The 26,902-nt window shown below is 39.1% G+C and overlaps 1 protein-coding gene across 3 annotated transcripts in view; it reads right to left on the bottom strand.

Annotated features, from left to right (window-relative positions):
* Positions 1–26,902, bottom strand: part of LOC127453162 (zinc finger protein 385D-like) — a 186,629-nt gene that overhangs the window by 41,069 nt on the left and 118,658 nt on the right. For all 3 annotated transcript variants that reach the window (XM_051719363.1, XM_051719360.1, XM_051719361.1), the window contains exons 3-4: positions 10,454–10,561; positions 1,176–1,347 (exon numbers count right to left, since the gene is read on the bottom strand). In XM_051719363.1, coding sequence (XP_051575323.1) covers positions 1,176–1,347; positions 10,454–10,561 — 280 coding nt within the window. The remainder of the gene's footprint in view (positions 1–1,175; positions 1,348–10,453; positions 10,562–26,902) is intronic.

Genomic DNA, 26,902 nt, shown 5'->3' with positions numbered 1-26,902 from the left:
TCCACAAAATAAAAGTCAGGGGGTGTAACCAACATGCAGGTAGCTATCTTGTTTTCATGTGACTAAACCCCCCCCCAAAATAAAACAAAACATTACAAACATAAAACAGAGAGGACTTTATTACATTTCAGATATTTTTAGATTTTTATGAAAAGGCACATTTTGTTCAGGTCAAATGGAGTAACCATGAGAACATTTCTTGATGTTCGTGACTCAAAAATACATGGTATTTGTTAAAAATATTTTTTTACGTTGAAAAATGTGTTTGAAAACATTTTGATTAATGATTAAGTTGTGTACACTTACGTGTATTCAAGGTACAAGGAAGTATTATAGATTTTACTTGAAGGATACACCACTTTTTAAAGTAATTAAATATTATTTTTTATTTATTATTATTTATTTTTATTTGTTGAATATGCTATATATATATATTTTTTTTTTTTAATCAAAAATGTATGGAAGAAAAACATGGATACAAGGATTGCATTTCAATGAACTTGACACATGTTTTAAAATTATTATTATTTTTAATTCATTTTTATCATCTTGGACAATCTTATTTGTCATTGACCCAATTTCCTTGACTTTTTCAGGCCTGAAAATTTTTTTTTTAAATTCTCTAATATTTCCAGGCTTTCCATGACCAAGGGAACCCTATACTGAAAGTTAGATCCTACAATGGACATCATGCTGTTTTTCCACCGGAGCAAATTAACTTGGCAGTTCTGTACTGCAGAGATAATGGTGTAGTATCAACAGAATAAATGCAATAAACAGCATCAGCGTCTATGGTACAAATTATGACCTTTAAGCTGATTCTTGGAGCATCTTTCCTGTTTCCAGTCTAGAGAGAGATCTTTGTGACAGAAGTGGAAAGAGTCTCTATGATATTCTAGTCTTCAATGCATGTCTATGGATTTTCTCCCGTTTTATTTCCTTCCAGGAAAAAAAAACAAATGTCTACTTGTTCTTTTTTGAGAAGAGGTGTGCCATTATTTTAGTAGACAAGCACACAGTTTAAGGTATCATTGTTGCACAAACAGTGCAGGATAAGTTACGTGCCAAAGTTTAATATTTCAGTTTAGGTGTTTATTCAAATCCCTTACGCTAAGTATGACCCACAGTAATAGTGACACTTGCCTTAGAACTACAAATAAGGCAGTTTCTCTTACTTTTTCCTTCAGTGTTGTTGGGCACCGTCGAGAGAGAGTAGCCTTCATGCAGCTCCTTGTTGGTATTTTCCTTGCTGACCAGAGAGCTCTTCTGTTTGAGGCATTTCGGGGCATCCAAGGACTTGAGCTTCTTGGCGTGTTTGGTGCCTTTGTAGTGGGCCACTGCCTGGCTCTGGGAAACACAAAATAGGCCAACCCATGGAGAGGGCCAGCCCAGACCAGGTATTAGAAGACAGACAGGGGTAAAGTTGCTCTGAGCCATACACAAATAAGCTGGACTGCAATGTGGTTTGGTCACATTTTGCCAACATCAAACCACCGAGTGGCACCCATCTGTGAGGTTAAAGGGAGAGTTCCCCAAAATGGGTTGTTTCAAACACATTAGACTTTTTCTTTCTTCTGTGGAATACAAAAATGGGACATTGGGCAGTATGTTAGTCTAAGTCACCATTCACTTTCATTGCATATTTTGACATAGAAAGAGATAAGTCAAATGGGTTTGAAACAGCATAAGGGTAGGTAAATGATAAGAGAATTTTCACTTTGAATGATGCAAGCTGATTTCATTGATTTGATCAAAGAGTTTGACTGAACTTGTTTTTTAATAGCCAATCAGCTTGCTCACATGTGATATGTCAAGCAAATCAGCTCACATAGTGTTAGCTGATAGGTCCTTTGAAGTATAATTGGGCAGCCAATTAACTTGCGTAGCTTGTAAGCCAGTTTCACTGCGAGAGTTTTCTCCAAAAATACTATTTGCTCAGGTGGTTGCTGGGGATTTTCTTCTAACAGCTTGCATGTTAAGGTCTGCTTTTGTCCATGACATAGAAGTGTGTCTTTATCAAGGTAAGCTATAGCCAAATCAGGCACTGTCACACATTGCTATCTTAGGTCATAAGCTTAAATAAATCCACACATTGTTAGGCTAAGGCACTAGCTAAATAAGCTCTGAGTTTTTCCGGTCCAGATACTCATTATGAGTCAGGTCACTTGCCATTTAAGCCTCTCAGCCAAACAGGCCCAGGCACACATAGAGATTTAGGGCATACTCACACTACGCCCAGTTGCCTTGTACCGTGCCCAAGCACGATTGTCCCCACTTCCCACTCTCTCGCTGGCCTGCACTCACATTAAACTTAACGTTCCAGGCCTGAGCATGCTTACGCCATTACAATGCAAATTTTTGTTTTGAAGAAAACAGGAAGAAAAGCGCTCTCGCACAGCACAATGGAGTCCATCATTGTAACAATACTTTGTGGCTTATTTGGAGTCGTTTGGGGCATGGTGACACATGGCCCTCTCACATACCTTATTGTCAACAGCATCATACCACTGGAATTTATCCTTTTTGTCCGATGAGCTGCCAAATTTACGGAGTACATCCCGTACCTTCAGATACTAAACCCCCAGTTTTGTCACGACATTACTCAATGATTCTTTGGTATCCACGAGCACAAAGATAGTCGCGAATTTGACCAAATATCTCAGAGTTCTTGTGTGTTGTATCCAGTTGTTCCTGTATACTCTCATCTGCCCAAATTTCCAGTAAACACTACACCTCTGCCTTAGACTAAAGTGATCCCTTTGCCGCCATGTTTGTTAAATGGAACAGTCGCATCATTGACGTCATGTTTCGAGTTCCTTGCTTGGCCACGGTTAGTGATCACACTAGATGTGTACTGTGCCTGAGTCCAACTGAACCATGCCTGAGCCCACCTCTTCAAGTAGGCTTGGGCAGGGTTCAGCAATCACACTAGTCAAACAAACTGGACTTTGGGGGTCAAACGTGCTCAGGCACAGTACTGATCGCCTAGTGTGAGTACACCCTTATATCATTAGCATTATGCCATTCGGCCAAGCAGGCCAAGGCACACCTAGCTAGCATACAGTTGTTGCACAAGGCTTTTTTGGAGCAGCAGCAGTACACAAGCCTTGGCGGCAGATCTGCTTACTGTATATGGGGGTTGTGTTTTGTGTTATACAATTGTGCAGGTCCCTGCTTTGTTTAGGGGTTGTATTTATGTTTAATTGTACAGCAGGATGTTATACAAGCTTGACGCAGCATGTCTTGTGTTTTTCTAATTGTGCAGCAGCAGTATGTTCACATGCTTAACTCAGTGTGTCTGTGCATGTTCTAGCAGTAGTGAGTCTCCGTACTTGCTCTGCAGCAGCAGCGTTGCAGATCTAGTCCGCCAAGACCAATATCCTATCAATATGTCATACCCACATTCACATGCTAAATCTTTCAGAGAGTTGTCATGACCGAACTATCCCTGTAAAGATGACAAGAGGACTTTCAGATCCACTCAAGTCCATCTTCAATGAACTAAAGCTGGGTGCACAATCATATATAATTTGTGCCACGATTTAGCAAATTTTGTTTATTGTAAGATTTCTTTGTACTTTGAAACTGTAGTTTCCCAAGCTACTCTTAAAAGAATATTCCGAGTTCAATACAAGTTAAGCTCAATCGACAGCATTTGTGGCATAATATTGATTACCACAAAAATGAATTTTGACTTACCCCTTTTCTTTTTTAAAAAAAGTAAAAATCTGGGCTACAGTGAGGCATTTACAATGGAAGTGAATAGGGCCAATTTTTGAACATTAAAATACTCACTGTTTCAAAAGTATAGCCACAAGACATTATGAGTGCAAACATGAATTTAGGGTGAAAAAATCAATTACTAAGCTTTTCTTTGTAAAGTTACAGCCAATTTTACAACTTCGTTGCCATGACGATGTAATGTCAACAAACCCTAAAACCCTAAAATGACAGTAAAATTGACAATTTAAACAACAAATGAATCCCAAAGCTATGGAAAAAAGATGCAATGAAAGTGAAGGCGACTGAGGCTGTCATTCTGCCTAAAATCTCTTTTTGTGTTCCATGGAAGAAAGAACGTCATACAGTGTTTGGAACAACATGAGTGTAAGTAAATGTTGGCAGAATTTTAATTTTTGGGTGAACTATCCCTTCTAGAGGCTTAATTTCAGGTAGGATGCTGCCTATGGAGGCAGTAGACATCAAGGCATCTCACAAAGTTTTGGATCAGAGCCTTTTTCAGAGTAATGGTGAAGAAAAAGAGTTTGACAGAGAAAGAAAAATCTACTCTCAAAGTCTTCAGTGCATGAGGTTATTATCTCTTATGACACAGCAGCATAAAACTTCCAGGTCATCATGGCTGACTTGGTAGGAAACAAATCTTTTAATAACCACGGGCACAATGTAGGAAGCTTCTAACACACTCTGCCATTTGCATTCACCTTCAAACTAGATTTATTATGAATCAGTGGGCCACAAGCAACGTCTTTCAGCTGCCCTTGTTTACCTCTGCACTAACTCCTGGAAGGCTGTCTGACATTGCCCACAGCGGTTAGGACACTATCAAGAGATGCCCAAACAATCCGTGAATAAATATGGCAGCCATCGGCTTACTCTACTGCCTTAAAAACAAGGCAAGCATGGGTTACACACATGGGCCAACGCTTGACATCTCAGGGTAAATTGAGAAAATGCCACAAATATTTCTTACCAGCCATTAAAAACTGCATTCTGCACTATTTTTAATAAGGGGGGGACACACAACTTTGGGCTTTCTAGACAAAGGTATGATGGTAAAGTCATTAGCAAGCATGCAAGTTGCGACTGATGTTTTCTTTAAAAGTTTTTGATTTTAATCACTAGCATCACTTAGGTCAGACTATTATTATTCTTATAGACTATTACACTTAAAATATGTATTATGTTGCAATTCCTTATAAAGTTTCCGGCCGCTGGCAAGTAACAGTTTGATTTGCTTGCCAAAGCCAATTTTTACTCTCAGTTGTCGCTTGTTAATTTTGGACCCTGCTAACAACGTACTTCATGCTAACCTTCCACTTACATCACATTTCTTTCTTGTTTGTAAAAATGTTAAGGTGTGATATACCTTTACGAAAAGCAATAAGAGTCCACGACAGCACAAGCGCCTTTGATATATTGTGTTTGTACAAATAGCAGATCATATGGATCATAATCATATAGATTTATATCACTGGGGTTTGTAACACATCATTTGAGCAGGATATTGTTATGAAAATGGCTTGAACGGCAAGATAAATGGGATGTTTGTCGACACCTTCCAGCACAACCAATCACGGGGGAGAAAATGGTGACACAGATAAATGTCATGTGTAATCTACTCCGCAATCAACCATTCATTAAAGTCATGACATGGAAGAGCTGCCACTGTGACGTGCTAGTGTTGATGCCCATGCTGGGAGAAAGTCAGTTGTTGCCCAGTGAGCATTTAACTAAGATTGGCACCTGCAATGGGACTCAGTTAAATGACGCTATCAATCAAATAACAGACAAGCAAATTAGAGCCACAGTCGCTGTGTTTCGCAGACAAAGAGCAAAGCACTTTAACAAAGTTTCTTTCCCCCTGCCATTTTAGACTGTATCTGGCCAAATGACATTAGACAGATTTTTTTTTGTGGGGGGGTATGATTTACTTTTCTTCCACGGAACACAAAAGGAGATGTTAGGCAGAATGTTAGCCTCGGTCATGTAAGAAAGAAAGTTTGTATGGGTAAACTATCACTTTAGTTATTCAAAAATACATAAAAATGAAATTCATACAAATGACTTGAATACACCTCTACTTAGATGAACATGAATATATTTACCTTAGGACAACTTTTAATTACATTTAAAAATTAATTAATTCATTTACAAAGTAATGTACGTTTATAATTTTTTGTGGAGCTTACAGTTCAAAATGTCTTGCTAGTGAAATTGTCCAGAGACTGTATAAACAAAAGAGAAATTATGTATGTATGTATGTATATATATATATATATATATATATATATATATATATATATATATATATACTGGTGGCCAAAGGTTTGGAATAATGTACAGATTTTGCTCTTAGGGAAATAAATTGGTACTTTTATTCAACAAAGTGGCATTCAACTGATCACAATGTATAGTCAGGACATTAATAATGTGAAAAATTACTATTGCAGTTAAATAGTTTAACTACTTCAAAGAGTTCTCATCAAAAAATCCTCCACGTGCAGAAATGACAGCGTTGCAGATCCTTGGCATTCTAGCTGTCAGTTTGTCCAGATACTCAGGTGATATTTCACCCCACGCTTCCTGTAGCACTTGCCATAGATGTGGCTGTCTTGTCGGGCACTTCTCACGCACCTTACAGTCTAGCTGATCCCACAAAAGCTCAATGGGGTTAAGATCCAGAACACTCTTTTCCAATTATCTGTTGTCCAATGTCTGTGTTTCTTTGCAATTCTTCCCATAAGGCCTGCACCCCTGTGTCTTCTCTTTACTGTTGTACATGAAACTGGTGTTGAGCGGGTAGAATTCAATGAAGCTGTCAGCTGAGGACATGTGAGGCGTCTATTTCTCAAACTAGAGACTCTGATGTACTTATCCTCTTGTTTAGTTGTACGTCTGGCCTTCCACATCTCTTTCTGTCCTTGTTAGAGCCAGTTGTCTTTTGTCTTTGAAGACTGTAGTGTACACCTTTGTATGAAATCTTCAGTTTTTTGGCAATTTCAAGCATTGTATAGCCTTCATTCCTCAAAACAATGATTGACTGATGAGTTTCTAGAGAAAGAGTTTCTTTTTTTGCCATTTTTGACCTAATATTGACCTTAAAGCATGCCAGTCTATTGCATACTGTGGCAAAAAAACAAAACAAAAAACCACAAAGACAATGTTAAGCTTCATTTAACGAACCAAATAGCTTTCAACTGTGTTTGATATAATGGCAAATAAGAACCAAATTAGCAATTTAGCATGAATATTTTTGGATTTTCTCCCCTTTTCTCCCCAATTTGGAATGCCCAATTCCCAATGCGCCCTAAGTCCTCTTGGTGGCGTAGTGACCTGCCTCAATCCGGGTGGTGGAGGACGAATCTCAGGTGCCTCTGCGTCTGAGACTGTCAATCCGCGCATCTTATCATGTGGATTGTTGAGCGTGTTACCGCGGAGACCTAGCATGTGTGGAGGCTCACGTTATTCTCTGCAGCATCCACGCACAACTCACCACGTGCCACACCAAGAGCGAGAACTACATTATAGCGACCACGAGGAGGTTAACCCAACGTAACTCTACCCTCCCTAGCAACCAGGCCAATTTGGTCACTCAGCACGCCCTGAATTCGAACTTGCGACTCCAGCAATTTAGCATGATTACTCAAGGATAAGGTGTTGGAGTGATGGCTGCTGGAAATGGGGCCTGTTTAGATTTGATCAAAAATGACTTTTTTCAAATAATGATTGTGCTGTTTATATATATATATATATATATATATATATATATATATATATATATATATATATATATATAAAAATGTCTATGTGGTATAAATGTCCAGAGATTGTACAAAACTCTTGAAAAAAGAAACTTAAAAATGTATAGGTGGTTTAACTCTACAGAGATTTACCAAACCATATCAAACTAAATTAAACTAAACAGGAATTCTGGCATAAGTAGATTGCATAAAGTTTTGCCATAATTAAAATAAGCAGTGAAGAAGTTTTGTTTTAAAATTGTATTCAATGTATACCACTTGCCATTTTAAGAGTTATTAAATAAATTTTTGTTGAAAACTGTCAAAGAAAAAGAAGAAAAAAAAAAAAAAGAATTTCTAAGGCACATGCATTTTTAACTAGATTTCTAAATGATTTAACCTTTTTTTATGATCTCAGATCTCCTTATTTGTCATTGACCAATTTATAACTGTAAATGCCCATAAGAATACATAACCAAGTGTCTCACTTTTAAACAGACTTGTGGTGATATGAAAACCAAATGTCATTTTCCAAAGTCGCCAGATTGTCTGGCTGGACTGTCTGTTCCTGGCTGTAACTCTCCAGAAGCCATTTAATTTGTGAAAATGTGCCGCAGAAAGAATCTCCCATGGTTCGCGAGCTCAGATTGGAGCCGGAGCACAAACGACCAGTGATAATGAATTCTGCTGTGCAGGTGCCGTGATTTGAATGCATAATCTCCCAGATGCTCTCTGTGATTAGCTACTGGTGAGCTGCAGGAGATCAGACTGGTCACAGGCAGTCCCACCCACAGTCCTGACTGATGCCCATTATGAGCAGTGAATATTGTTTGATAGCCCTCAATCCTGTGAATATTACAGCTCAATATAAGACAGTGACAGCATAAACGGCCGCCCTAATAGAGATGATATGGGAAATGCTGTTTTAAAATAATCCAGTTTGGATTAAATATTTCTGATGAAAGTGTGCCACACTGGCGGAAGTTCTCCTGAACTGAAAATGACAAGCAATGAATGAAGGATCCTCTTGATCATTCAAAACATCCTTAGTGGATGATCTCCAGTATAGTCTAAATGCAGGATGGTTTTCTTCAACTATGGACACTTTTGTCCTTGTGGACTTCTAAACACACTTTTCAATCTAATTATTTTATCTAATTTGTCTACTATGTGAAAAAATGGATATACATGCATCACAAGACAATACAGACCCAAATGTAAGAATTCACTGAAGATATCCCCTTCCGTTGCATCTCTCAAATGTCATTCTTCATTTGGCATATTCGAACTGGTGCATTTGTGTTCTTTTACAATATACACAACAACCAATGTCATTTGGGATCAATGACATCAAATCTGGAGTGGCACTTTGAAACGCCAATTTTTGAAACTGTACACAAATGCAAATTAGATTTGAGAGTTTGGGTGGAGGACAGGTTTTCCAGTGAATAATGACTTAAATTTCAGTCTGTTCTTCACACAAAGCTATTGTATGACTTCAGAGAACTTGAAATATAATGCACGAGTCATATGGACTTCTTTATGATGAACTATTAACTATTAACTGTTTTTATACAAAAAAAGAGCTGCGTGAATATATTTCAAAAACACTTGACATGGGCCTGGGTAGCTCAGCCAGTAATGACGCTGACTACCACCCCTGGAGTCGCAAGTTCGAATCCAGGGTGTGCTGAGTGACTCCAGCCAGGTCTCCTAAGCAACCAAATTGGCCCGGTTGCTAGGGAGGGTAGAGTCACATGGGGTAACCTCCTCATGGTCACTATAATGTAGTTCTCGCTCTCGGTGGGGCGCGTGGTGAGTTGTGCATGGATGCCACAGGAAATAGCGTGAAGCCTCCACATGCGCTATGTCTCCGCAGTAATGTGCTCAACAAGCCATGTGTTACCTTTTTACCACAGCGGCGATCTCAGCAGCTGTGTGTGTGTAACAGTTCGTTTAGTTCATGTTTGTGTAAATGATGAGTTGGACAGAATTATCCAAAACATGCCGCTTTATTTCCTCAGCACATATCCATACAATAAAATCTTCCATGTTGAAGTGAACATAAATTCCCGGGTGGCTTAAGAGAACATAACAAAAACTACTTTATGGCTCTCCCTTCTTTTCACCAAGCCACACAGATGACCATGCTTTTTCCGGACTCCACTACCCATAATTCCCTCCGTTAGGACTACAAACCCCACAGTCTTACGATCTTAAAGTAATAGTTCCCTCCCCCTTGTCCCGCAACACGTGATAAGATGCGTGGATTGATGGTCTCAGACGCGGGGGCAACTGAGATTCGTCCTCCACCACCCGGATTGAGGCAAGTCACTACGCCACCACGAGAACTTAGAGCACATTGGGAATTGGGCATTCCAAATTGGAGAGAAAAGGGGAAAAAATAGAAATAAAAATCTTGACATGAGGGTTAGTAAATGATGGCAATTTTCATTTTTGGGTGAACTATTCTTTAAAGTGTTATAAAATGATGCAGTGACTTGCAAAGACTTGTTTTGATGTATTGCCATGACTACACTGGATAATTAATTTTGTACTTTTCTACAGCTTTAGGTTGTAATATCAAGGTTACCAAACATCTGTGTGCAGATGCAGAAATCTTAATATATTGTATGACTTGGCTCGTACACAAAGGTACAACTTTTATTCCCATAGAGTTCAGCCAATCAACTAACAGAATTTAATTTCCATAAATTTAAATTTTAATGGTACACAAAAGTTATTTCTTTCTTAAAATCATGGTTAGGTTTAGGTTTGGGGTTAAATTTAGAAACAAATCATTAGAACGTTGTTCATTGGTTCATTTACTTTTCTCTGTGGGAATAAAAGTTGCACGTTTTTGTCCGAATCATTCGATTTCTTACGATTTTTCCCTCTAATACCAATTATTACGATACGACTTTTAATAGACCATGTTGGCTGCTCTGAACAGAAAGAACTCATCCACTCACCTGTGAGTTAAACCTCAGCTGGCACACGCTGCATGCGACGGCTCTCCTTTTAGAGGCAGCGGGAACGGCAAATGTATGTTGTAAAACGGCTTTCTGAACAGAGTCCATCTGAAAGAGGGACAGAACAGGTTTTTTTAACCTCATTAAAACACTACCGCCAGAAACACAACATAGTTCACCTAAAAATATAAAATTATGTCATCATTTACTCACCCTTATGTTGTTCCAAACCTGTACGACTTTCTTCCATGGAACACAAAAGGAGATGTTGGGCAGAATTTAAGCCTCAGTATTCATACATTTAATTATATGGAAAAAAGATGCAATGTAAGTGAATGGTGACTTACATCTTTTGTGTTCCATGGAAGAAAGTATGTCAGAGTGAAGACAGAATTTTCATTTTTGGGTGGACTATCCCTTTCACCTGATGTCAGCCAAGCTAGCGATATTACATAAGCACAAAATCACAAGCCCTTTTTACACACAGCAGCATATGACCTCCTAAATCAATTTCAAGATCATTTTAAGCCCGACAAGTGATATGCAGTTAAGAAACCTGATACGCTTTTCTCTATTAGACAAAATCAGGCCAATCAGTAGTAGTAAGTTATGGTCTGATGTCAATTTCGTACCCATCCATGTCATATTGGTACCACATGTAAATACATCTTTGAAATGAGCATGGAAAATTGCTTGACAACATATCTGAAAATGTTACAGAATATAATTGTGGTATAAATCTAACAGACTGCAAATTATAGCAGTTGACATGTAAAAACAGCAGGATTGGTACAGCGTTTGGAGAATATCCAGTCAGCAAAACTGCAGAAAATCATAGTCTTGTTGTTCAGGAAAAATATCTAAACATGCTTAAAACAAAATACATTTACATTAGAAGCAAAATTGTCTAGGATGAGACTTGTGTTCAGAGAATATATCTGGAATTCCATTTCTTTTTTTTTTTTTTTTTTTATTATTTTAATCATAAATCTTCAAAGATGTTATGAGGTTTATGCTTAAAACAGAACAAGATAAAACAAATTTGCTTCTCAAGTAAATGTATCCGGGTCATTTCGTGTCAACAGGTTAAGGTTAACAAGGTGAGCCACAACCTTGAGAGCCCCATATCTCTGGGATTTAACAATACGGGGCCTTAAAATTAAAGATAGAAAAAGGAAAGTTTATTCTGAACCAGAATTTAAAAGGATATTAAGATATATTTAATATCTCTAGAGTTATAGGCACTCCAACTTTGGAAAAACAACACATACACACAAAAAAAATTCTCCCCCGTTTTTGGACTCTCACCATTGGCATTTAATGCAACAAGTGGTGCTGAAGTCATCTGATTTCAGTAATAGATCTACCTATCTCTGTGTAAAAATAAAACGATGATACGTTTTTTTTCTTACTTGTAGTTTTGCTCCAAAATCATAGGTGAAAATGTCAGCCTGATCTCATGAAAATTGCATTACCATGGCAAAATGTAAAATGTCCAGAAGGGGGCGCAAAAAGTGAGTGAAATGGTGTCGTAATCAGACAAGTCTTGTAAGGTGAATATTAGATGGAGGTTTTAATGAGTAAAATGTACCTCCCTAACCTAAAACTTTAACCTAAACCCTAACCAACAGTGATCTAAAATCAAATAAAAGGTGAACAAAACAGACATCGTTACCCAACCAACACCTAAACATAACCGATAGTGTCCTAAAAGGAAATGCAATATGAAAAGCACATTTTCTGAAGCAACCACGTCATTTCGTGTGGCTTCTATAACAATTCCATCTCAGGTGTGAGCTTGTGTGCTTGACTGGTCTTAAACCACGGTCTTCTGAATCCAAAGTCCAACACTCTATCAGGTGAGCTACTGTGGATGCTAATCATGCTGGAATAAGTATATAAAAGTAGATGTGTCTGTAATACAAGCGTTGAAATGTAAAATGTTTGTCAAAAGATGCATTAGAGTAAAAGTGTTTCGATATTATAACAAAGCAAGTGTGTAAGTAATAGAGTTAAAATAAGTGTTTATAAAGTCATAATCAGCATTTGTAGTAGTGATTTGTGTGAAAGTGAATAAAACGCACAGTTGCTGTTAATGTCACCAGAAAACCGCTGTGAAACGTAGAACATTTCATTCTATGAAAATAGGTAGGAAAATTCTCATTTTGACCCTCTCTACAAAATTATCGATTACACAGTAAATATTGACCCTTGACATGTCACATCTTATCTTTCAACTTTATTTATGTTTATTTTTCTTTAGAACAAAATATTGGAAAAATCAAACATTTTAGCTGGGGAAGTTTCTGAAATTTGGTTGATCTGACATTTGAAAAAAACCATTTTGTTTTAAGGATGTTTCAATATTTTTACTGGAAAACATGAGAAAATTACTGATTAAGAAAATAATTGCAGTGCAATCAGTGGTCGAGGATGTGCAGACAATGCAGAAAATGAGCAAGAAATAGACAGAGAGAAAAAGAAAGAGAAACCATCTGTGTATAGTAATGACCTCACATTTCAAACACGCTGGGCTGGGCTTGGTTAGGAAACCCTGTTTCTCATTGACACTAACACATGACATTAGGGATGGAAATACAAACACTGTGCTGGGACTGATTAACCTCAGAGTGTCACGCTGGTTTCAATCTACTATGAAGTTAAACTCAAGCATCTTAAAGTGTTCAAAAACCCAAATATACTGAATTTTCATTTGTTGGTAAACTTTCCCTTTAAAAGTGAAGTGTGTCATTTCTGAGCCCAAATGGCAAAAATAATGATTGTTTTCAAACAAGTTTCCCATAGATACAGACAGTCCTGCCCCAAACTCATGCCATTAGCCACCTGATCAGGATGTTCAAACAAACAGAGCAATGTTCTCATAGCGCCATTGAGTCACAGTGTTTCTTTTCTGCAGAATGTCTTATTAAATATTATTTTACTATTATTTACATTTAATTAAAATGAGTTCTGCGCCAAAACCTGCTGTAACCCGTAACTAATTAAATTACTTTGTTAACAAATGTTCTCCAAACTAGGATGCAAGACTTGTAAACAAAGACAGAGATGTTTGTCTTTGTTTGTTTGTACACTGTAAAACATTTTCGTAATTTTAATGGGAAAAGACTGCAAAAATGCTACAGTTAAAAAAACTTAAATTGGTTAATGAGTAGTTACCGTAAAATATACGTAAAAAACGGTAATATATTTAAAAAGACAATACACGTAGTGCTACGGTACAATGTTGTAAAAATAAAAACATTTAGATGTAAAAAGTATGATTTTCCCATATAATTAATGGTTATAAATTATTGTTAAAATTACGGTAAAAAACAATAATTGGGTGTTCCCAGAATTCCCTGCGTGACCCAGTTCATTTCATTATATTTTATGGGAACAGTTATGTTTCTTATTTTTAATATCAGTTACGTACATTGGGGTGTTCTGTGTTATATTTAATGTAGTTTAGTTAAAGTTTATTGCATTATTTTAATTTCACATGTGTTACCCTGATGGTGTTTAGTGTTTGTGTGAGTGAAAATGAGCACTGTCTCTACATGTTTATTGGTCATTGCTCCTTGAAGGGCCACTATTGATGAACTTCATGTCATCATGTGCTTTTCTGTAATTACTACGGTGATTAACAATACATTATCAGGTTTTTACAGTTTCAGAAGATTAATATATTAAGTTTATCATTTAATAATAAAAACGACGGTACTGCACCATAAAATATACAATAAAAAACAACAGATTTAAACTGTAAAATGTACGGGTTGTTCTGTAAAGTTGTTTACATTTTTACTGTATTTTTTACATAATTATTCTGGAAACCACAGCTGCCTGTTTTTTTTTTGTTTTTGTTTTTTTTGTATAAACAACAGAATTTCTTTTACAGTGTAGGCAGGTTATATAACGTAATCAGTTACATCATCGTTCAGCTTAGTGGAAGTCAGTGGAAATGCAAAAAATGACATTTGCATTTCTGTTCATTTAAACTGTACAAATGATTAATATTGCAGTTTCAATTGCTAAATTAAACTGCCTTTATATATCAATATTGTTGAAAAGAAAATGCAATGAAGAAATATACAAACATTTTCAAGCCTGATCTTATGAAAATTACGTGACTGTGGCAACATGTTTGCACGATAAAATAATACAAATAAACAATAAAATACATTAAAAGTTGTATTTTAAAGTAAAAATTTGTTGATGCATAATGAAAAACATGAACTAACAATGAACTACTCTGAACACCAGCATTTAATAATCCTGAAAAATGTTCATTTCTACATATACTAAGTTTTTAGATTAAAAGTTGTATTTTTAAGTTAAAATATATTCATGTACAATGATCTAACATTAACATTATTATATTTGTTAATGTAACATATAACCAAGATTAATAAAATAAATAAAGAAAAATTTAAATACATACAAAAAATCATAATTCTTCATTGGTAGTTCATGATACCTAATTTATTAATTAATTATATTTAACCTTTCTTAAAGGAATAGTGCACCAAAAAAGAAAATTCAGTTTCCCTATCTGACTACGGGGACAAGATTCCTCCTCCCCCCTCCTCGGCCAATCTTATGTTGGGCGGCAGGAGCCAGGTAAGTGCTTCGATGTCCCTGGACTCAGCACGGCCACGGGGCTCGAGTCCCCTCGACGCAGCACCTCGAGCTCCGCCCCGCCACGAGGCCCCACCCGCCAGTACGTCCGACATGATCATTCCCTTGGTCCCCCTCGCTCGGAGTTTGGGCGCGTGGCTCGCGCTTTCCAACCCGTCGTGATGGCTGACCCAGACCGTCCAACTCGGCTGCGCGATTCAGTTCGCAATGCGCCCGCCCAGGTTCAGCGGCATGAAGCTACCTTGCGTGCGGAGATCACGACCCTTCTGTGCAAGGGCACGATAGAGCCTGTCCCTCCAGCCGAAGTGAAGAAAGGGTTCTACAGCCCTTACTTCATCGTACCAAAGAAAGGCGGTGGGTTGAGACCAATCCTGCACCTGCAAGTACCGAACCGGTCTTTGCACAGACTCCCGTTCAAGATGCTGATGCAAAAACGCATTCTAGCGAGCATCCAGCATTTGAGATTGGTTTGCGCCGGTAGACCTGAAGGACGCGTACTTCCACGTCCCCATCTTACCTCGACACACAGCTTTCCTGCGGTCTGCCTTCAAAGGCCAGGTGTACCAGTACAAGGTCCTCCCCTTTGGCCTGTCCTTGTCCCCTTGCATCATCACGAAGGTCGCAGAGGCAGCTCTTGCCCCGCTAAGGGAAGTGGGCATCTGCATCCCCAATTATCTCGACGACTGGCTAATCCTAGCTCACTCTCGAGAGTTGCTGTGCACACATAGGGACCTCGTGCTTCGGCACCTCAGCCGACTGGGGCTTTGGGTCAACAAGGAAAAGAGCAAGCTCTCCCCGGTTCAGAGCATCTCTTTGCTCAGTTTGGAGTTGGACTCAGTCTCGATGACGGCGCACCTCATGAACAAGCGCGCACAGTCAGTTCTGAACTGTCTGAAGGCGTTCAAATGGAGGACAGCGGTTCCACTGAAACTTTTTCAGAGGCTCCTGGAGCACATGGCATCCTCAGTGGCAGCCACACCGCTCGGGTTGATGCATATGAGACCGCTTCAGCACTGGCTTCAGACTCGAGTCCCTAAATGAGCATGGCGCCGCGGGAAACTTTGCATGGCCATCACGCCGATCTGTCGCTGCCTCTTCAGTCCTTGGACTGACCTTGCATTTCTACGGGCAGGGGTTCCCCTAGAGCATGTCTCCAGGCACATCGTGGTTACAACAGGCACCTCTGAGATGGGCTGGGGTGCCGTATGCAATGGGCGAACAGCCGCCGGTTCCTGGACTGGCCCGCACCTGCGTTGGCACATCAACTGCCTAGAGTTGTTGACAGTACTGCTCGCCCTGCGGAGGTTCCAGCCATTGATCCAGGGCAAGCACATGTTGGTCCGGACAGACAACACAGTGACGGTAGCATACATCAACCATTAAGGCAGTCTACGCTCCCATTGCATGTCACAAATCGCCTGCCGTCTCCTCCTCTGGAGTCAGCAGCGCCTCAAGTCGCTACGAGCCACTCACATCCCGGGTGACCTCAACACCACGTGCTGTCACGTCAAGTTACCCTCAGGGGAGAGTGGAGACTCCACCCTCAGGTGGTCCATCTGATTTGGAGTTGATTTAGTCGAGCACAGGTAGACCTGTTTGCTTCCCGAGAATCATCCCACTGCCCGCTTTGGTACGTCCTGACCGAGGAACCCCTCGGTATACATGCACTGGCACACAGTTGGCCCCCTGGACTATGCAAATATGTGTTTTGCCCAGTAAGCCTACTTGCACAGACCCTGTGCAAGGTCAGGGAGGATGAGGAGCAGATCATCCTAGTAGCACCCTACTGGCCCAATCAGATGTGGATCTCGGATCTCACGCTCCTCGCGACAGCCCCCCCAGCGAAGTCCCCTGAGGAAGGACCTTCTTTCTCAGGGACAGGGCACCATCTGGCACCCGCGACCAGACCTCTGGAATCTCCATGTCTGGCCATTGGACGCGGAAGACCTAAGTGGCCTACCACCCGTGCTGGTAGACACGATCACTCAGGCTAGGGCTCCCTCTACGAGGCGCCTGTATGCCTTGAAGTGGCCTCTGTTCGCTAAGTGGTGTTCTTCCCGATGCAAAGACCCCCAGAGATGCGCAGTCGGATCGGTGCTTTCCTTCCTGCAGGAGAGACTGCAGGGGTGGCTGTCCCCCTCCACCTTGAAGGTGTATGTAGCCGCTATTTCGGCTCATCATGATGCAGTAGATGGTAAGTACTTGGGGAAGCACAACTTGATCATCAGGTTCCTGAGAGGCGCTAGGAGGTTGAATCCCTCCAGACCACATCTCGTCCCCTCATGGGACCTCTCTGTAGTCCTTCGGGGTCTACAGGGAGCTCCCTTTGAGCCCTTGGAGTCAACTGAGCTTAAGGCCCTCTCTTTGAAGACTGCCCTCCTGACTGCGCTCACTTCCATCAAGAGGGTAGAGGACCTGCAGGCATTCTCTGTCAGCGAATCGTGCCTGGAGTTTGGTCCGGGTTACTCTCACGTGATCCTGAGACCCCGACCATGATATGTGCCCAAGGTTCCCACGACCCCTTTTAGGGATCAGGTGGTGAACCTGCAAGCACTGCCCCAGGAGAAGGCAGACCCAGTCTTGGCATTGCTGTGTCCGGTGCGAGCTTTATGCATCTATTTGGATCACACGCAGAGCTTTAGAAGCTCCGAGCAGCTCTTTGTCTGCTTTGGTGGACAGCAGAAAGGAAGCGCTGTCTCCAAACAGAGGATCGCCCACTGGGTCACTGACGCCATCGCGATGGCATATCAGGGTTAGGACGTGCCACCTCCTGCGGGGTCACGAGCCCACTCTACCAGGAGTGTGGTGGCCTCCTGGGCCCTGGCCAGTGGCGCCTCTTTGGCAGAAATCTGCAGAGCAGCGGGCTGGGCAGCACCCAACACCTTAGCGAGGTTCAACAAACCCCAGGTTGAGCCGGTCTTGTCCCGTGTATTGGCAGGCATGAACAGGTAAGTTCCGGGACAGCTGGCCGGGTGTACCGCTTGTGCATAGCGCCTTTCCCCTCCCTTGAGGTGAAGACGTGCACCTCTTGACTCCCAGTCGTGTTCACAGACTGTGATCCCTGGATGACTTTCCTCCTTAGCCCTCTGGTGGTTGAGTTTGCGGAGAAACTCGCGGCCGGCCCAGTATGTGCGCAAATGAGACCCTGTACTGAGGTAAGTGCCCCACATGTGCTGGTTCCCTGAAGGCGACCCCATGTGATATCTTCTGCAAGATCGTTTCCCTGTCGGTAAATTGCATCTTCCTTGGGCAGAGGCCCCTCTGCCCCTGGTCGCCATGCTTTGTAGAAACCACAGTGTCTTCCCCTTGGGAGGGACACCCCCTGATGTAGACACTTATGGCTCCCAGTCGGTTAACAAATTCCACTCTTTTTGGGGAGAAAAGAGAGGAAAACAGGCCTCGGCTGGGCTAGCCTTTCCCTATTGTTGGGCTGTCGACTTGTTCCTGAAGGACCGTTCGACACTCATAAAAGCGTTGGGGAGGTTACGAGGCACACAGCAGTCTGCCCGTCACGCACTGCCAGCTTACGTAACACAGTTCAGATAGTTGTGGCGTTTTGTATAGGGAACCCTAGTGTCACTACACTGACACAACGTCGAATGAGTGACAGATAGGGAACGTCATGGTTACTTTCGTAACCTCCATTCCCTGATGGAGGGAACGAGACGTTGTGTCCCTCTTGCCACAACACTGAACTACCCGCTGAAATGGCCGGGACCTGGTCTCGGCTCCTCAGCATAAAACCTGAATGAGTGGTTGCATACCAGCTCCTTTTATACCCGTATGTCCGCGGAAGTGGCAGGCAATTTCCACTCGCCAATTCTCATTGGCCTTTTTACAAAAAAGCAGAAGTGTTTGGGGCTCCAAAGGGTGACCCCTAGTGTCACTACATCGACACAATGTCTCATTCTCACCATCAGGGAAAGGAGGTTACGAAAGTAACCATGATGTTTTCTTTGTTTATGTGACAATTTTCTTTTTGGGTGAACTATTCCTTTAAAACTTTAGCATGTTTGGTTAAATGCTGAGCTAAGCTATTCTCAGAATATCAATGAGCGTTCTAACGGGTTAAGAACATGAAAAATTAAACAGCTTTGATTGTTGTTTTATTAATGTAGCTATTGGACGGGCCTTTCGAGGGAGCTGCCTTGGTTGTGAACAGTTCAGCGGAACCAAGAAAGTGTTTATTCTATCGAAACACAGCAAGACGGAAAATGTAGACTACATTTTGAAAAGCAAATCCAATCATGGCCAAAGGCAGCCACACTTACCAATAACTAAAGTGGGATAAATGAGCTGTCAGAAGCAATACCAGCCCTTATGTTTTTCCCAATTACACTCCCCCATGTGTGAATCACAATCCGTGCATCTATTGATTTTGACTGACGGAATTTGCAATTCAGATTGGAACGAGGAGGCCAGGTTGAGCCAGGATGATGAACTGTATGATCTAACCCGTGTTGATAAACACATGTAACATTAGCCTTCTGTTAGTCGTCCGTGGAAGTGAACTAGTGTAAGAGTAGGAGGGTGAATCATCTACCCATGAGACCCAGATAACACCAAAACAAATCTTGAGGATACATACAGTATTAAATATTGAACTGTTTATCTGACATATTGCACACATAATGATGAGTTATGGCATGTGCCAGGGGGTTGTAGCGAAAGAGAATTGAAATTAAATTAGATATATAAATATACATGATATCTCTCAAAGGTGGAACATTAGGAGAAGCTACAGAGAATAAAACAGAACAATATCTAGGGTGACCAAACATCAAATTTTTTTCCTGGGACAGTATTATTCTTAATATTCCCTGCTGAAAAGACTAGCTTAGACCATAACGAATTAATGTCGGTTCAGGCTGGTTTATGCTGGTTTGGTGCTGGTCAACCATGCACGGTCATCTCTGTGAAGCTGGTTGACTAAGTCTTGCTGGTTAAGCTAGTTAAGAAGTCTGGTGGGGGCATCAACAAACCAGCATCCCATTGGTAACATCATTTAAAACACAATAAATGCTGGTGATCCGCAATGCTGGTCTTTTCAAGAGGACTTCCCATTAATTAAAAACACTTTTCATTAAATGAACAGAAATTTTAGACGGCACCTTGCAGAACCTGTTTAGACACTTGTCTGTACTAGGTACTGTACTATACTGTATAAGGGTCATTGGTAATAATGATGTCGGTGATAAAAATGAGAGCTCTTATAAAAATCTAGTTTAAAAGACATGCATCAGGTTAGTAGAAATATCATTTTTGTGTCTATGTTGGTTTCATAAATTCTGAAAAAGCTGAAACATTTTATGTTTACATTTACTCATTTAGCAGATGTTTTTATCCAAAGAGTAGCAAAGGATACAACAGAAGTGATTCATCTTAATTAGACAGTGACACAAAAATTGCTGCATTACAAAGTTTCAATTGCATTAGAAAAGTACTAGTCAAGACAGAGATTAGACAGCAACAAGATTTTTTTAATTGAATAAATAAAAAAACATATATCACATTTAAATGTTTAGCATTTTTACAAACATATAGCATTTAAAAAAAAAAAAAAGAAAAAAAAAAAAGAAAAAAAAAAGGAGATTTAATGACATTTAAAATGTCAGGTAGTGTAACCATCAAGTAAAAGGAAATAAAATACAAGTGAGTGTACACTTTTGTAATCAACGTAATCATTCATTTAAAAACAAAAATCAAATATCTTTCATTATTTATTTATTTATTTTTAATTTCATGAATTTTTTAGTCATGAATATCAATACATTTCTCTTTATTTATTTTTAATTTTTTAATTTATTTATTTTGACCTGAAAATGTGCCTTGTCATAAAAATTTAAAATCATTTTTTTTTTTACTCCTCACAGTAATAGGGGTCTAAAGTGGGCCTCTCTGTTACTATTATTATTATTATTATTATTATTATTATTATTATTATTATTATATCATTTTTTGTCACAACAGAATAGCTACATGCATGTTGGTTACACCACTAGACTGATTTGGTGGGTACCGGATGGTTACACCAGTTAGACATTTTTTACTTTAAATATATATATATATACAGTACTGTGCAAAAGTTTTAGGCACTTGTGAAAAATGTTGCATAGTGAGGATGTCTTCAAAATAATGACATAAATAGTTTTCATTTATCACTTAAACAAAGTCTAGTAAACATAAAAAAGCTAAATCAATATTTGATGTGACTGCCTTTGCCTTCAAAACAGCAATTCTCCTAGTTACACCTGGACACAGTTTTTCTTGGTTGTTGGATGTTCCAAGCTTCTTGGAGAATTCGCCACAGCTCTTCTATCTGTTTAGTCTGTCTCAATTGCTTCTGTCTCTATATGTAATCTCAGACTGACTCGATGTTCAGTGGGGGGCTTTGTGGGGGCCATGATATCTGTTGCAGGACTCCCTGTTCTTCAATTCTGATCTTTTCTATTTGCAAAAGTAAAGTTTGGGAGTCTAACATTTATATTCCCTGTTGACACACTAAAGCTGAAGATGTAATAACTATCTTAAGACAAATGCTTTTGTGAAACATCTTATGTGCCTAAGACTTTTGCACAGTACTATATATGACTTTAAACTTACTAAATGAAAACATGTCCATTATTGTAGAGGTGTATTCAAGAAACTACTTTGTGTGAATTGCATTTTTACTGTATTTTAGCCTATTTGTCAGATTTACACATTTCAATTTCATAACAAAATTCCATCATATTGAATTGTGTAATGTTTAACAAAATGAACTTGATAAAACTTTTGTTAAAAGTTTTGTAAATGTTATTTTATTAAAGATTACTCAATTCAGTTTGATGCAATTTGTTGAAATTGTGCATTTTAAAATATTTTTTTGGAGTGCATAAGCATCACATCATTGAGCCCACCCCCAAAATATTGCATTAGACATAAAATTGGGAAATAAGAGGATAATTTGGATCCAAGTTTTTAGGCTTAAGTCAGACATCAAAATATTGGATATATATCGGATTTAGTTTACACGCAAGAGCCGATCTGAGCAAAATATCGAAGGTTACATTTTTTTTCTACATAGCACTACAAGGGTTGAATTCATGCAGAAAATACATCAGATACAAACACATGAGAAATCACAAAATAGATAAATAAGTATAAAAGTCAACCATGTGACAAATAATGTTAAAACAAAATATTGCTGAAAAAAAGGAATAAAAAAAAAAAAGAAAAAAAGATGAAGTTGAGAAAATGAAAACAGAGTTTTAAAACTTAATCCGATTAGTGTGGATGAGGCCTTGGTTGACAGTGTGAATATAAATATATCTGTTATTCACAAAAAGTCAAAATGTCAAAAATACCCATCCCTAATGTAAAAGTAGACAGGATCTGATTGCAGTAAAACATCAGTCCTGTATAATTAACTGCATGATATTTTGAACTGAGAAGAACACTCACTCATAGCATACAGAAAGACTAGGCTGATGGGTAAAGTGGCCATCGCAGGAAGGTTCTATTGATATACTTTAGCTCAATCTCTTCTTGAGACACAAAGCACTGTTCTGAATAGAGCTGACACCACACACATCGAACCCTTTCATTACATAGTAAACGGGCGTCTCACCTCTCTTTATGTGGCTCTGCCTGCATTGCTGTGATACAGGAAGTGCTGATACTCTGCTGACTTGTGTTGGGGAAGCTACTCTAAAACTGGAGCTTGCAAAGCTACAAGACACTCATAATTTAAAATAGCAAAAGTCAAGCTTAGGGATGGGAATTGTAAGGAATAAGAGCTTGCAAGCATTACTATTACTATTACTATCACTATTTCAAAACCCCTAACCCTAAGTATCTGGCAAATAACTAAGCACATAAGGGTCCGTTCACACCAAATGCATCTATTCGCTAAAAAATATCTAGTTGCAGCGCAACAAATAAAAAAGAACACAGGTGTCACGAGATGCGCTTTTAAAAGTTGACGTTCTTTTGAACTCGACACGGCATTTAAAAACCATGGACTTAGGGGTCAATCGCATTTTTGCGTCTGTGCCGTTTAAAAAATAAATAAAAATTACATGTAAACATATGCTGGACGGATGTAATTTGACCATTGTGCCAGTCAAATACGTCTGTCTAGTGCATGAATTACAGTGCAGAAGAATGCCAAAACACCCATGTCCACACTACAAAAGAGAAAGAGGGGATATGTCTAAGTCAGTAGCTAAATTTGGCGGAAGTTCCAGGACTGCTAAGGGGCCGTTCAGATTGAATGTGTTCTTGTGTAAAAAAAGCTAGAATAGAAATGAATGCAGGTGTCTCAAGATGGGTTATAAAACTTTAAGTTCTTTTAACTAGACACTGCGACTCAAAAACATGGCGTGTATGCAAAAAATGCTGCAAAAACAGTGAGACTTGGCGTAATGGCCAAAGAGCCCTCTAGCAAATGTTTATATGGGAAAAACAATGGAAAAACAGCACAGATGGATGCTAGAACCGTCATGCTAGTCCTAACCCTATATCCCTAACCCCAAATATAACCTACACGTACCTATAAAATTAAATTAAAATGATGGAATTTGATTAAAGTAGAATGATCGAGCCCTAAGCCTAACATTAACCCTAAACCTACCTCTATAATCTGATCGGATTCTGAAATACGTATGTACAAATACTTGGCAAAATCACTTTCACTTATATTTACGGATCAGAATACTTTGGAGTTGACATTTTTCACATGTAATTTGAAGTGATTTTTTTTTTTTTTAAATGAGTTTTTCCTTGTGACATTCTTTATTTTCCTCAACTGACTAATTTTAATATGACACAAGGAAAATGTTTAGCTTCTTTCATTGTATAAATTAGGCTTTCTTCCCCAACCCTGATGCTGACCTCATGTTGCTGGTCTGCTGTATGCTCATGATGACAGAACAGCTACAAAAGTCTCTCCTCAGCTTAAGAAATTATATAACTGTTACATGTAGAAGCAGTTCAATACTCCAGAGGTGGACACGGGTCTATTTTCATAATTTCTAGCCTGGGGTCAAGCTTCCTGCAGCTGTTTATGTGTTTTGAAAAGCTCTTGCCCACTCATCTCTCCATATCTATCTTGATTCTCTTCTGTGAGTGGGGTTTTCACTGAACTCAAGAACCTTAAACATAGATTCTGCCTCCTACACAGGTCTCAGCACACCAACAATAATAATGCTATGTTTAGATTTGGATAAAATTTAGGTGGCAAAAGGCCCCATATCTTCAAAAGTTCACTGATGCCTTGAGACCCTCAAAATAACATAAAAGTTTATTAAAACTGACAATACCAACTAGGGCTGGGATAAAAAAATATATCTTGATATTTTTCAGCTCTTTGATGATATTCTTTCTATCTATCTATCTATCCATCCATCCATCCATCCATCCGTCTATCCGTCTGTCTGTCTGTATTATGTATTTGCTCTGAAATGGTTTAAATGACTTTGTCAAACAGCTTTACACTTTTGTTTTCCACTAAAAGATCACAAGGATGATTGATTTACATGCACCAGTAACTCAAAATACTACCAAACTGTAATATTTATCTAAATATATTTTTACTACAGTATTTTAAGATGTAAAAGATGCCACACAGAGACTTCTGTGAGCATGTTTGAGTGATGACACATAATGTTGAATGAGAGTTTTGAATCCAATCATTAAAACTACAACTCTAAAGCTGTTTTTGGTACAAAATTGTAAATCAGAGACACTATTAAACCATCTTACCTGTCTTAACACTCTCATACTGTACTTGTGAGACACAAGACAAGGAGGGATTGCAAAACTTCTGAAGTTACACTGCCTTTTGAAAACTTAACAGCCAAATAAAAGCGCATTAAAATCATTGCAATACTCACAATGTTGCTTGGTTTCCTGTAACATCAGCAGCAAAATAATCACAAATGTATCATTAATAATGTTCAATATATCGCTCAGCCAATCTTGCCACTACTGCAGAATTCTCTTGGAATTCTGTTCAAAGTGAAGGATCGTTCACGCTCGCTCAAGTGTTCCTCACGGAGACAGGTTGAAAATTCCATAATGAGATTCCTGAATGAGTTCCATTTATCTTCTGAGGGCTATTCTTCCATGCTTATAAACAAGATGGCTCATGGCATGAAAAGAAAGATCTGTGAATATGATCACACACAGGTCTATGCAGGCCCTCGACCACTGTGGTCAGTGAGTGAGGCCTAGTGCAACCGTCACAACAAGGTAAATGTCACTTACTAGAAACAGAATTTTCACTCTCTCTATCCAGCTGTGGTTTAATGAGTTTACAAAGTCCATCCCATCTGCTGAAACCATCAGAACTTTCAAGAAACACATGAAGACACACCTCTTTTAGAGACATTTTTTCACAGATGTAGTTACGATGAACTGTCTTCGTATGAAAAAGAGCTATGTGATAATTCTTCAAAAATTCTCCTTTTGTGTTCCACGGGGAAAAAAAAGAGCATACTGGTTTGAAACAACATGAAGGTGAGTAAATAATGATTTCCCCCCCATAATTTATTTATTTATTTATTTTTATGGGCTGAGCTATTCTTCTAAATAATGCATAACCATAAATATAGGCATTTTCTCCATCTAAATCTCGAATTTTCCGAAGTTACTTTTCTGTTTTAGTATTTGTATTACAGTACTCTGGTTTACTCTTAAAATTAAGTATTGCAGAACTCCTGTTGCCTCTTGTATGATAAACAGCTTTTGTTTGTTTTTTTTGTTTTTTAATTTACATTTACAAAAGCGTTTGCAATGCGGAGCACCACACATCACAAATGCTCTAAGCGTGAAACAAATGTATTGTTTCTCCTGTTATGCTGTCCACATGATTTGTACAACCATTACATGAAGTTTCTAAGTCATTAAAATATGCTGGAGAATGAATTACATTTCCCAAGCTACTGTAAAAGATCATTTAATGAAAGCATAATTCATCAATTCCACTTTCAGTGTAAAGCGCAGAGTTTGGCAAAAATCAAAATTCCATTTAAATTCATGGGCAGGAATTTGAAATAAAATGGTCAAACCCCACAGGATTTTGAATTGGAATGACAGGAAGAGGAATTTACTGAATTAAATTCAAAGATATATCTGATATATCTAAGCACAAATATCTGGAATCATAATACAGTGAACATTCAGAGTCGCATGGACAATGATCTGAGATCATTTGCAGTGTTCACATATATGACACTATTTTTGCAAACGACTGACATAGAAAGAGGGACAAATCTTCACACACACATGTTTTGAACTGTGCGTGTGAGCAGCGAAGCGCCACCGAACCTCTGAATACATTGAATCAGACATTTACACTTTGCTTTAGAAGTGCTTATTCATTTTTTATATACATACAGTATAGATATAAATTATTTATTAAAGGTGCAGTATGTAAGATTCAGAAACCCTTGTTATTAATGACACATGTGGCTGTTAAGTGAACTGCAGCCAGCTACCTGTTGCTCATGCTAAAATTACACAGATCAATCCTTATGGCACTATATTTCTCATTCTTTGCAGTTATGTAGGCTTACCTGTCCAATAAGAAGAACGCCAATTCAGGGTCGGTTTTGATCCCCAAAACCAAACGAAGGTCCCTCCAGGAATCAAATGCCCTGCCAACGTTCACTCTAGTTTTCACTCGACCACAATCACATTTCCGCTTAGCCAGACGGGATTCAGTAGAAGGCTCTTGGGAGCGCGCATAAATGTCACATCCTTTGGATTTTCCCGGCAAATCCGACCCGCTCCCTTCACATGAAAATCAGTCTACAGGCTTTAATAGGC

Source organism: Myxocyprinus asiaticus, chromosome 15, assembly GCF_019703515.2.
Source record: "Myxocyprinus asiaticus isolate MX2 ecotype Aquarium Trade chromosome 15, UBuf_Myxa_2, whole genome shotgun sequence".
NCBI classification, from domain to species: Eukaryota; Metazoa; Chordata; class Actinopteri; order Cypriniformes; family Catostomidae; genus Myxocyprinus; species Myxocyprinus asiaticus.
Note: the sequence above shows the minus strand (reverse complement) of the source record. Positions and strands in the feature narration are given on the sequence as shown.